General features: G+C 44.0%; 1 protein-coding gene across 5 annotated transcripts in view; it reads left to right on the top strand.

The window, feature by feature from the left end:
* ACACA (acetyl-CoA carboxylase alpha) overlaps positions 1-12,204 on the top strand; it is a 938,215-nt gene that overhangs the window by 715,265 nt on the left and 210,746 nt on the right. For all 5 annotated transcript variants that reach the window (XM_085649480.1, XM_085649478.1, XM_085649479.1 and 2 more), the window contains one exon: positions 4,009-4,105. In XM_085649480.1, coding sequence (XP_085505606.1) covers positions 4,009-4,105 — 97 coding nt within the window. The remainder of the gene's footprint in view (positions 1-4,008; positions 4,106-12,204) is intronic.

Genomic DNA, 12,204 nt, shown 5'->3' with positions numbered 1-12,204 from the left:
GTTCAGGTGTTCACAGACAAAACCATAGCCATGTGGTACTGCAAGAAACAGGGCAGATGGGGTCGTGGACCTTTTGCCAAGAAGCTCTTCCTCTCTACCCATGGCTGGTACATCAGGGCATATTCCTTTTAGTTCAGCACCTGGTGGGCTCTCTTAACACCAGGGCAGACAATCTCTGTTGAAGATACCTAGTAAATCACAAATGGCGTCTCCACCCGGAGGTGATGCACAGACTGTGGGGAGAGCCTTGGTTGGATCTGTTTACCACCGCCCAGAATAAACAAGGTCAAGTTTCACGCACTGGAGTTTCTGCTGCAGCTATTGCTCAGAGACTGTTTTCAGCTCGAGTGGAGTTTCAGCCTCCTGTATGTCTTTCCGCATATACCACTCCTGCCCAGAGTTCTCAAGAAGACCCGAAACCACCGTAATTCTTGTGGCTTCGGATTGGGTATGGAGAGTCTGGTAACCCGAGATGTTGGGCATGACCATCAGTCCTCTGATTAGGCTGCTTCTTCATCAGGATCTTCTGATGCAGCAACAGGGGAGGGTTCTGCAACCAATCTGCACACCCTTAACCTTAATGCTTGGAAATGGAGCAGTGACACTTAACCGCTTTCAATCTTCCTCCAGAAGTCTGTGGTGTTATTCTCGTAGCCAGGCGTCCCTCCACCAAGTCGGCACATGCCAGCTGTTGGGATACTTTTGTGACATGGTGTGATTCCCACAGCATCAACCCTCTTTGGTACCTCTTTCTAAGGGTCTTCTGTGTGCTCTATCGTTGGCCCAGCAGGGCTCTGCTCTGGGCACAGTTAAAGGTTACATACCAGCTATTTTTGCAGTTCCTGGACCAACCTTCTTTATTTAAGTCACCTGTTGTGGCTAGGTTCCTAAAAGGCTTGCAACACATTTCCCCCAAGCCATTCATCATCTGGAATCTAAATCTTGTCCTCACCTTTTTTGATGTGTGAACCAATTGAGCCTCTGCAAAATTGTCCCCTCGAGCTATTAACCATCAAAGCTGCCTTTCTAGTGGCCAGGTGGGTCAGCAAATTATGGGCACTCTTGGCGCACCATCCCTTCACCACCTTCTACCATTTTAGGTTAGTAATCTGCAGATACATAGCGTCTCTACCAGATGCGGAGTTACAGAAGGTAATTACCTGGTTCTTCAGTACCTGTTTCTTGCAAGTGAATATTCACATTTAAAGATTTATTAACAAGGATTGCTACACCATTCTTGTTTTTCATAGCTATCAGACAATGTGTCCAGCTCAATTTTCTTCCAAAAAGTTAACATCTTTATCTGTTTAACGTGTTTCCTGAAATAAAGCAATTTGGCATCTAATTTGTGACAAAGGAGTGAGAACTCTTTATTTCTTAATAAGGTTGCATAGACCCTTAACATTGCACAAGATATCACAAAGATTATTCATTGTACATTATATGAAAAATGTTAGAAGGTAGAAGAAGAGACAGGTTTGGAAACTGCTTATTGCCTAATTTAAGTGCAAGCCTTCTGCCATGTTCACCAACAATATGCTCCTTTAATTGTATATTTATGAAAAGAAGACAGTTGTTTTTCAGGGTGCTCAACAGTTTTGTACTTGCCATCAATTAAAGCTACTTATATGGAGAGTCTTATTCCAAAACCACAGATATTCAGTAACACAAATATCTGCACAGATTAGAACTAATATTGCAATGTCTATTGAAATTTAAATATCATTCTAACATGCGGCAAAATGATTTTTCATTAAAGAAGCACTGTTATAGATGCATCAACTATTGCTCTGATAATACTTTGTATTTTTTTTTAAAAAGTATCTTTATTTAATTATGTTCACCACTTAACCTTGAGGTGCCATTAGTTATCGTAATACCTTTTCTTTGTCGAAAATTAAAGACACCTGTCGCAGTACATATAAGTACATAGAGGTGTGCTGTGTAATAATCATGCAGGACTGCCGCAATTTCCAAACATCCATATTGCTACATAGTACCCCACAATCAAATCCTTTCTAATCGACTCAGCACACAATTTCACATGTCCATGTCGCTTTCCCAAGGACCAAGAAGAAACATAGAAAGGCTGTGCATTGCAAATCAGAAAAAGAAAATGGAGAAAGTGCAGACCTGGTATGAGGTACAGCATAGAGGGATTTGAGAAGACAGTCTCCTGCAACGTTTTTTCTCTTTCTTTTTCATAAACTTACTTTGCTGCTCGCCAGCTGCTCTGCCACCCGCATTCATCAGGGCATCATCCTGATCACAAACGACTTGGCATAGGACCATGGGTACCAGAGTGGACGGGCTCAGCAGACAGCGTCTGGCAGACTACAAACAGTGCTACTACCAATTGTTCGTGCTCTGCGTCAGATGAGACGAAAGAGACATGCAAAAAACTGAAAGCGTGCAGAGGTGGCGCTAATATGCGGTTCCGCTCCATCGTCACTTCCGGGGTGGCACAGAGTCAACGTGGAGCCACATGGCGCCACCTAAGGACCCCCCGTTGCTCTGCTAGAGAAAGCTATCCCGATATAGTCTGTGCCTGGAGAGCATTCTAAAGTGAGGAATCTGTAGTTAGAGTATCCACCAAAACAGAGCCTTACAAGAGGAAAGTAACACGTTCTTTTGGTAATTTTCCCCTAGTGCAAGAAAAGAAAATATTACAAAAACATTATTTCGGTGTTCAGATAGAGCGATTTGGGTTCTCCCAGTACCAGCTTCTGCAGAATTACCCCACGTTTTCAGAGTCACTATATTACCTATGGAATCTGACAGACCTCTTTTTACCAGAAATTTGGAAAGCAACGCAAATGAACCCATTCCTAGATCCTGGCTTGCCTGGTAGTGTTCTCGGTGATCTGAAGGGCCCTGCATCTACTTAAGCTCATTTACACAGGCTGCAAATTTGCCAAACAGGCGGCATGTCAATTCCTAAAGTGGGAATTTGTTTTCAATAACCAAAAAATCAACTGGTCTCCACACACAAAGAGGGTTTTCCCTGCGAATGGTGGCCATTTCCCTTGAACAGAAAACCAGTGAAAGTCGATGTGCCCTCACTAGATTATGAGGACTATGATTCTGAGGTGACGTCACTTTGGCACAAGGGCCCCAAGGTCTTCATTGATTGAGCCAATGGGGCTTTGCTGGTCTAAACCTGGCATTCCGTCGACTGTAAATTGGGTTTCCCGTGCTCTGCCTAATTTCATTGGGCAGGGGCACTGCCTGTTTACAGCAGGGCTCCCACTCTGCCAAACTTTATATATGTTTATATATAGTCATATTTGAAGGCGACACTGAGGTTCTGATGATAAACCGTTACACTTGGAACTTGGACATTGGACACTTAAAGCAGGGCTGGACTAGGCTGGCAGGTTAGTGTGTGGGGCCTTTTAATTTTTGGGGTGTATTTTATTGTCTGCTGGCCAAGTTTTAGTGCTGATTTCCCTGATATTAAAAAAACAAACACTTACTGCAGCAATCTCAAATCCATGCAGTCTTCCATACCTTGCAAAACACTTATACAGCATGTCTTTATAAGTTCAAAACTGCCCCAGTTTGCAAACATGGTCCACTTTTTTTGGCTTTCTAATTCAATAATGGGGACCACTTTTATTTTTTGTACCAGGTCCTATTTTATCTCCCAGTCTGAGCCTGACTTAAAGCTGTACTTGAGCATGAAGCTGCAGTGTGCATGCAAGTTTGTAGTTAGGCATTTTAAGTAATGCCTGGGCATTTGAAGGTTGTGTTTTGTCATCTGCATGTGTATCTGGGCATTTGTGGTGTTATTAGGCGTTTGGGGATGTGCCTGGGCTTTGAAGCTGTGCATGTGCACGTTTTGGCTGTGCCTGAAAATTTGAAGTTACAAGAATTGTACTCTTTCTTCAGAGGAGGGAGAAGCTCTAGAACGAGTAAAGTAGGAAAATGCATTCTCCAATTCATTCTTTAAATGTTCATTTCACTCCTTAATCTCTCTGCTGTTCTCCTCCTTTCTCCCTTTCATAGCTCAGAAAGGCCAGTGGATGAGCGGCTTCTTTGACTTTGGCTCATTCTCGGAGATCATGCAGCCGTGGGCTCAAACTGTGGTGGTTGGTAGAGCAAGGTAAGGAACCACTTGCCTTTTTAAGCTTTGACATCAGCCCATGGTAAACTAATGCTACTGGATTGTCTTTCCATAATCTTATGTCTTTCCAACTGTGTTTTCCCTTATAAGATTTTTTTTTTACTGTGCTATGAACAGCCTGTCCTCTCTTGTGAGTATGAAGGGCCCGGCATACTCCCTACACGGATATGCTCATAGGCCCCAAATCCATGGATGGTGGCCATCAGATGTGAGGCCGTACTCCCTACAGACATGGCAAAATACTGGGTACATTCCTAGAGCACTCAGCCCAAAGGTTTCTGTAGACTAAAGAACAAGTATTATTCACTCATGTGTCTGATCAAGAACGGTGTTTAATCTCTTCCCAAACAAAAGCAAAGGTGTGGCCTAGCTCCACTTGCTCAACAAGAAGAATCTTCCCAAAACTGTTGACTAAGCCAACTAGTGGGATTTTTTTAAATTAAGAAAGTCTTTTACATGTTGAGGATAAATATAGCTGTGCATCTAGTGCTGGAAGTCCTCTTGCCGCCATTGTGCACGCGTGTTCCTGTTAACAGTCTGTGTATGATTGAGACGGGGATGAACTGACTACACCAGCGTTTGACTTACAGAATGAGATGAGATGGATAAGTAAACTTAAATTTCTTTCATAAGGTGTTCGGCACAAATGTGTTAAACCCTCTCCAGATAATAAGAAGCTGATGGGACAGACGCCGTTATGGGTGGCCACCGCATTAAGACACTTTGCGGCACTGGAGAGTTTACAAAAATGGGCCACTATAGGCATTTTCACCTTTGGCGAATTGATGGAAGGCACAACACTTAAATCCTAACATACCCTACAGAAGGAATATGATAGTTTTATCGCTACTTACAACCAAGGCATCTTCTACCACCTTACATATTGGAATTAGAGGATCTCCCGGAATTTAACCCCTTAAAGGCAAAGTTGCTCCTGGGGTAATTTGAAAACTGCAAAGTGACACAGGTTTACCGTTCATCAATTCACCACATGGCAGACTCCTTTGTTGCACTTCGCTCTGCCCGGGATTGAGATCTATGTACTCTTACAAATGAGGAAGGGCAGAAGCGAGGGCGTCTCCAAGACACTCATCAGTTGCGCCTAGATTCAGTCTCATTCAGTTGAATACATTCACAAGCTATATCTTACCAGAAGCAAACTCTGGAAAAGGGGTGTGATCACCTTGCCCTCCTCCAATGCTCAGTGCAGGATGGAGACCTATTGCATACAACATGGAGTTGCGGAAAATTAGAATCTGATAGGAGACGGGTACTCTCCTGTTTGGGATCGGAGCCTGGGGTGATCTACACCTCCGGACCCCAAGTTGATCTTGATGATGAATGATAAACACTGACACTGCTTTGGTTGGCCTGACCGTGGATAAAAGAGACATCGCTCACAATGGAGGGATGTGAACGCTCCTTCCATCTACAAGTTGCGAGGGGGGGTAAGATTTATGTAGGAGTATGGAAAAGCCAGTTTTTGATGCCAGGCTTTCCCCAAAAATACACAAAAATTTGGAACAGATGGGCTAATTATCAGGGCAGCACCACTTGATACAGGGGGGTAAATTCCATGCCACGACATTAGAGGTCGAAATCCGCACCATCGCAGGATAGCTGAGTGTAGTCCAGTGACTAGAGGACCATGTGCACTGAACAACATGGGGCGGGAAGGAAGGGTGCGGGAGGGCCTGGGAGGAACGTGCCTTGCTCTTGATGTTGTCAGCAGGTGGGCAGAACAGAGCACTAAAATTGAAGCTTGGCACGCTGTCCTTGCCTGGATTCCACTGTGGTCTCAAAGATGCTAGCATGTCAAGAATAAACGCAAACCCCTCCCAGAACAACTTTCATTTGCAGTCTTTCGCTGAATTTGCGGTCATGTTAGTTGACATTTATGTCGCACAGACTTTCAATGGTGTGTCCTCTTAGCGCCGTTGAGCGATCACATCACACCCGCCAACCAGACCCACACAGCAATACTGCCAAGGGTAAAAGTGCAGTCCGTCCACTTTTGTGCCCCTACTTCTTTAAAGAATGCCATCTTTTTTCACGCATTATTTTGTGCAATCAGACTTCTTCATCAGGGCCTGTGCTGAAGGATGCTCTTTTGAAGCAGGGGAACAGACACATCTTCTTTCCAACAGGCAGGGTGAAAATGGTGCCAACAGTCGCTTCTACGCTATAGCCTGTCTTCTAAATGTAATGGGCTCCCTAGACTGCTCACATGCTACCACAGCCAAGGAAACCTGTTCTGATCATGACAATACATCTGGAATCCTCTGACGCTGCTGGTGGAAGTTACCCAGGAGCATAGAGGGGAGCCTAGCTCCTAGGCAGGGACCCAGGGAGGTAGAGCACCACCCTCATGCCTGCCGCCAGGGCGCGGGCTCCCCAACTGGGGACAGCGCTGCGGGAGAGGATCAGGAGGAACATGGTCATGTAGCTGTAACTTGTCATCTGAACCAAAGGTAAATCACTGCATCACATCTGTGGACCGGGGCAGTGTTGAGGGATATCAACGCCTCCGGCACCCCATCCAGTGGCACCCCTGTCACAGCAGTACCTCTGACCCCCTTGCCTGGGTAAAACAAAACAGCACCTGCTCTGCTACCCTCGTTTGGCAGATCTTGACAAGCATTAATGGGAGTCCCTGCACCAGTGAGGGACAGCAGAGCTTGTCTCCATGCCTGTCATGCAGAAGGAGCAGCTGCAGTTGTGGGCACCCTGGGCATGGGTAAAAGAAAGCAATAACTCCACATCTTTGGCATAGTTGAGGCGCAGAAGCAACTGTAGACCCCCAGGCTTCGAATAAGTGAGGGACATCCATACTTATTGCCCCCCTTGGCATAGGTGAGGGGCACCACCACAATAGGCGTAGATGACTGTAACACTTCTGGGCAACACAAAGTAGATTTTAAAACACCCTGGTGCACTGGTATTTGATAGGGATTTGGCACAGCAGTTCCTCTTTGCATCCTTGAAATGGTAGAGGGCAGTATCCACTCTGGCCTACCTGGTATGGATAATGGGCATCCCGGGCAGGGGCCAGGGACAGGGGTTCTGCTGGGCATACCTGCATTGGTGATGGAAGGCAGCACTTCGGAGGATGTTTGGCTTATTTAAAGGACAGCAGCACATCTATGGCAAAGCCTAACATCTGTGCAGTAGCACCTGTGGGCATCCCTGGCATTGGTAAGGGAAGGCAGTCCCTGTGGGCACTGCAGCAGATTGAGAAGATGTGTCTGAGCAGAACCGCTAGACATCCCTCACATAGGATTGGGGCAGCGACGACACCGTGGACACCCCTGGGATGGGCAAGTACAACAAAGATGTCGGTTTCTAGGGGATGGGTGAGGAGCAAAGGCAGCTGTGGTCATTCCATGATTGGTAAGGAGGAGGTGAATCACCCCGTAGTAACGAAGGTGTGGGTAAGAGAGAGCACTTTCGGGCATTCCTGGGAATTAGGCATTTAGGGTCTCAAATGTCGAAAATGTAAATATTGAATCAAACTGTAAGCAATGCCTTATTTATGTGTTACATTTTCAATAATTAACATGCATTTTCAAACTAATTAGCCTGGATTGCACATTGAGCTCTATCTAAAGCATTCTTAAAAAGTATTTGGCGGTGGAAAAAACAAAACAAAAAAGATTGCTTTGAATATATAATCATGGTGTGAGGATTCAGACTCGGTGTATTTTTGAGATGGAAAATTACCCCTCATCCATTACAGTACAAGCACTCAATAGAAGGGCGAATGATACAGCTGCCAGCCAATAGCATGGTGTGAGAGGGTATAATTCTTGTGGGGTGCACCTATCCCACTCTTTGCTTACGTTAAAGAATTTGTGTCAAAATGTCCTACCGAGAGCTCCGCTGTTAACCAGACCCAAAAAAGCTATGTGAAAATCTTGGCGTGGGAGTACTGCACTCTTTTCTGTGGAAGAAGCACGTGCAATGGTTAATGACACCTAAAAGCTGAATACAAGTGGAAATAGTCTACACATTATTAAACTGCCCCTTCCCAAGGCCAAAGTGACGGTTCTGCTCACCCTCGTTCTGGGGTGGTCTGGCCCAGTGTGTTGCTGCAGTCGGCGCTGCATGCATGGGGGTCTCAGACTAGGGTAGACAGTGCAGCGGAGAGAGCTACAGCTGTGCATCATTGAGCATTGTGCAAAGCGAAGGAGGGAGGGATTCTGCCATAGAGGGGCCACACTAAAGGCCACCTGACAGCCGGTTGGTTCTAGAATTGTCATGCAAGGCTGCAGGGGGCATCTGTGCTTAATGGAGTCGGCGTTAGCCGGTGCTGCTCACCGGAACTCTTTTTTGAGGGATCTGGACCTATTTTTCCTCATTATGCTTTGACCCAGAAAAAGGGAGGGAAAAACAGCAAAATGGGGTAAGAAAAAGGGAAAAACAGAGACCACACGAGAAAGCAGGGATGAAAAGGAACCAACAACAGTGTGAAACGGGGCAGGGATAGTATATTGGTGGGTAAAAAAGGCACGAGTAGAAATAAAAACGAGTTAAACGTGGGATTCGGCAACCCCCCTACCTTCGGCATAAGTGCCAGTCTGGTTCTTGAAAACATTTGGGACACAGCACTTGCCCTTTTACAAGCTAAGCACTGGGAGGCACCCGGGGTCTTATGGACTTGTATCATTATGATCTGGGTTCAGTCAAGGGGAGAGCCCCTGTGGACTCTGCCAATGCTATGGAAGAAGGGCTTGACCTGCTGTGTGCAGGGGTCTGGCGGGGGCTCCCATTGTGATTGGCTGCCGGTAAGAGCCTCTTCTATTTCCTACCAGGAGGCAGCATGGTCCCTAGTGAGCAACTGTGGTGGTGGATGGAAGAAGTGTGAGCTGAGGCCTGGCACCGCTAGGGTTTGCTGGAGGGATGAAAGGAGGCAGCACTCTACCTTCAGAAGTCTGTCAGCGCTCACTGTACATCTGCCCTCTGCAGAAACAGCCCATCATGGGGTGCAAATGTACCCCTTTCCGAAAAATGGGTGCAGTGTTCCCGCGCCTTGGTCGCTGATAATTGCGCGGAACGGAATTCCATACGGGAATGGGGCTTTCTAATGGGGCCTTGGTTTCCGTCTGTTGTGACCTGTAATCAGAGGGATGCACTTGCACCGGTCGCTGTCCAGTAGCTCACGAGGAAGAGATCTCTCCAATGCACCTGGGGTTCGAACTTCTTCCTTCGGCTTCCCTCCGCCTCTGACGAACACAACAGCACACACTTTGGACAACCCGGCGCTGGCCCCGCTTTTGTGGTTAGAACAAACCGTCCCAAGGGGGTTGCACTGTGTCTGATCCTGTTGTGACTCTAAAATTCACTGCGGCTTGTCTTCCCGCCTGCCCCAGTTCTGTTGAAATACTTATGCATTATTCGAAATTTGCGATTATTTATGTTGAACTAGCCTCGTTTCTTATTGTGAAATAGTTCTCCTTTCGGGGAGATTCACACGGTCGTCGTACTCTGGTTAGTTATTGCGCTACCTTGGGATGAATAATGCCCGGTTTTATAATGTGTGTCAGACGGAAGGCATTGTTGCACGCACAAAGCACGCTGACGGCTGAAGTTTCTGCCTGTAGCCGATGATGGATTAACCTTCTCATGAAGAATTACAGGAGCCGCGTGGGTCCTTGGAAAATTAGATTCCGGGTCAATTCTGATAACCTTCTATTTGGTTTATTTATCCATCCGGCACTCTTATTAACGTTTTCTGGTAATTTCGTCTTATTTATGGTGTGCTGCTCCCTCTTTTAGTGTTTTGTCTAGGAACACTATTTATGAAACATGAAATCAGGGGAAAGTGACGTCTCTCACTTCCAAGTAGCAGGTGCGCACAATTATCCTTAGACCCGTTAAGGTCTAGTCATATTTAATCTGTTTTATAAAGAAATCCATTTAATCCATTGTGTTTATGTTCATTTCATTTATTATTCTTATTCTTCAAATTGTCACGTTTACTCATTTCTTTAGTAAAGCAACTAAATCTTTTTACATATTCACATGTTCACACTACCCAATGCATTTCGGGTCAATGAAAAAGACCCTTCTTCAGGGGTCTGTAACAGAAAAATAAAGGAAATATAATGAGCAATTCAGTCGTCTAATCATACTCTTTCAGTATTTGACTCTATCTAATATACAAAAATTGTCAATGTATCTCGTTTATAATAAGGTTTTCATTATTCTGTCAGTTGGCGAAGTCTAAAAATCTTTACAACTCTATACCTTGAAAATCCAGTGCCTGTATTACCCCTGTCAATGTTTAAATAAAACACCTGAAAAGATAATCCTAATGAAATAAAGTTCGTGCTAACTACAATTCATTAACATTCAAATTGCAAAAAATATATCTGAAAAATGAAGACTAAAAGCTAACATATCTAAAAGATGAAGGCTGAAAGCTAGCGTAACTATTCTTTGCAAGTCTGCCGGTTACTTACTTCCATGTGCAACACGAAGTTCCCAACTCTCCTTCAATGCGAGTTCAGTTTACAAAACAGCCCTAGTGTGTGATATTTATACATGACTTAATTGGTTGAAAGCATGATGACACATCGTGCCTACAGCCAATCATATGTAGTGGTTACCAGAACCTATCAGATTCTCTTATTCGTGTAGGTGAAGCTCCCGCCTAATTTCAACCTATCAAGAATCACTTGTCAATTACACAAATGTTGTTGTAACTCGGTAGAGGCGCGCTCATTGGTCGCTCCTTTACGAAGTCAAAAACAAATTATACCTATAGTAATGGTGATTCTACATAAAGAATAAATAAATAAATGTTGTGGAAAACGAACCATTATTATAAAAATTAGAATTTAAACATTCTTCAACAGATAATAATAAATTCGAACTACTGATATCTATAGTAAATGACCAGTTTTGTCAAACATCTTCAAAGGTGTTCTCTATGCAGGATGGCAAACAATATATCCTCACAGGTTTTACAAAAAACACGATAGTTCAATTCTGTCATTAATTCCTTCCGGTTGCATGCTCGCCATTTTTCTGATCCAAAAATATTCTGCTCTTAATCTCTGTTTGTGAGTGTCCATCGATGAGTTTGGTTTGATCACTTCTAATATGGTGAATTGTAATTGCGCAATGTTGTGTCCAGCCTCTATCCAATGCATAGCCAATGTGGACTTGCGGTTTTTATTTCTTATATTGCTTTTATGTTCTGTGATCCTGATTTTTATTTTTCGTTCCGTCTGCCCCACGTATAATTTACCACAGGGGCATTTTATTCCATAAATCACTCCTTTTGTGTCACACGTGCTTGAATGTAAGAGTGGAATCATTTGTCCAGTCATCGGATGTCTGAATTGTTGACCAGTTATCACATTATTGCAATGTGTACAGTTCTCGCATCTTTTCATGCCTTTGTGAATCGTCTTAACATCTTGATTTAATTGTTTCTTGATTAATTCTTTTAGATTTTTTGATCTCTTATATGCAAAAGTGATTTGATTGGCTACTATGGGTTGTAAGTCAGGTTCTTCAGTGATGAGTGACCAGTGTTTTCTCATGATGGTGGTGATCTGTTTTGATTGAGCTGAATATTTAAGTACACATACTGTAAGTTTTTTCTCCAATCTTTCTTTTTGATGAAGTAGCAATTCTCTGTCCATGGACTGAACTTTGTTTTTGGTGTGTTGTAATATACTTTCAGGATATCCTCGTTTTAAGTATTTCATGATCTGATTGTCGATGGTGGAGGATAAGTCATTCGGATCTGATGTTATTCTTTTAAATCGAATGAATTGGGATAGTGGTAGGTGTGTCTTTAATGAGTAGTGATGAAAGCTGTTGAAATGTAAACTACTGTTCCTGTCAGTTTCCTTTATGTGAACATTGGTTGTTATTTTGCCGTCTCTAATTGTTATCTTCACATCCAAAAATGCCAATTCATTGGAGTCAATTTGATAAGTGAACTTGATTCTGTCATGTACCTGGTTTAGTGTGTGAATGTTTTCAATAAGTTGATCTTTGGTGCCTTTCCAGATTACAAAGATGTCATCTATGTAACGTTTGAATATCATGATGCCATCCTTCCA

This window comes from Triturus cristatus, chromosome 3_2, assembly GCF_964204655.1.
Source record: "Triturus cristatus chromosome 3_2, aTriCri1.1, whole genome shotgun sequence".
Classification (NCBI taxonomy): domain Eukaryota; kingdom Metazoa; phylum Chordata; class Amphibia; order Caudata; family Salamandridae; genus Triturus; species Triturus cristatus.
This window is presented reverse-complemented; position numbering and strand designations above follow the sequence as displayed.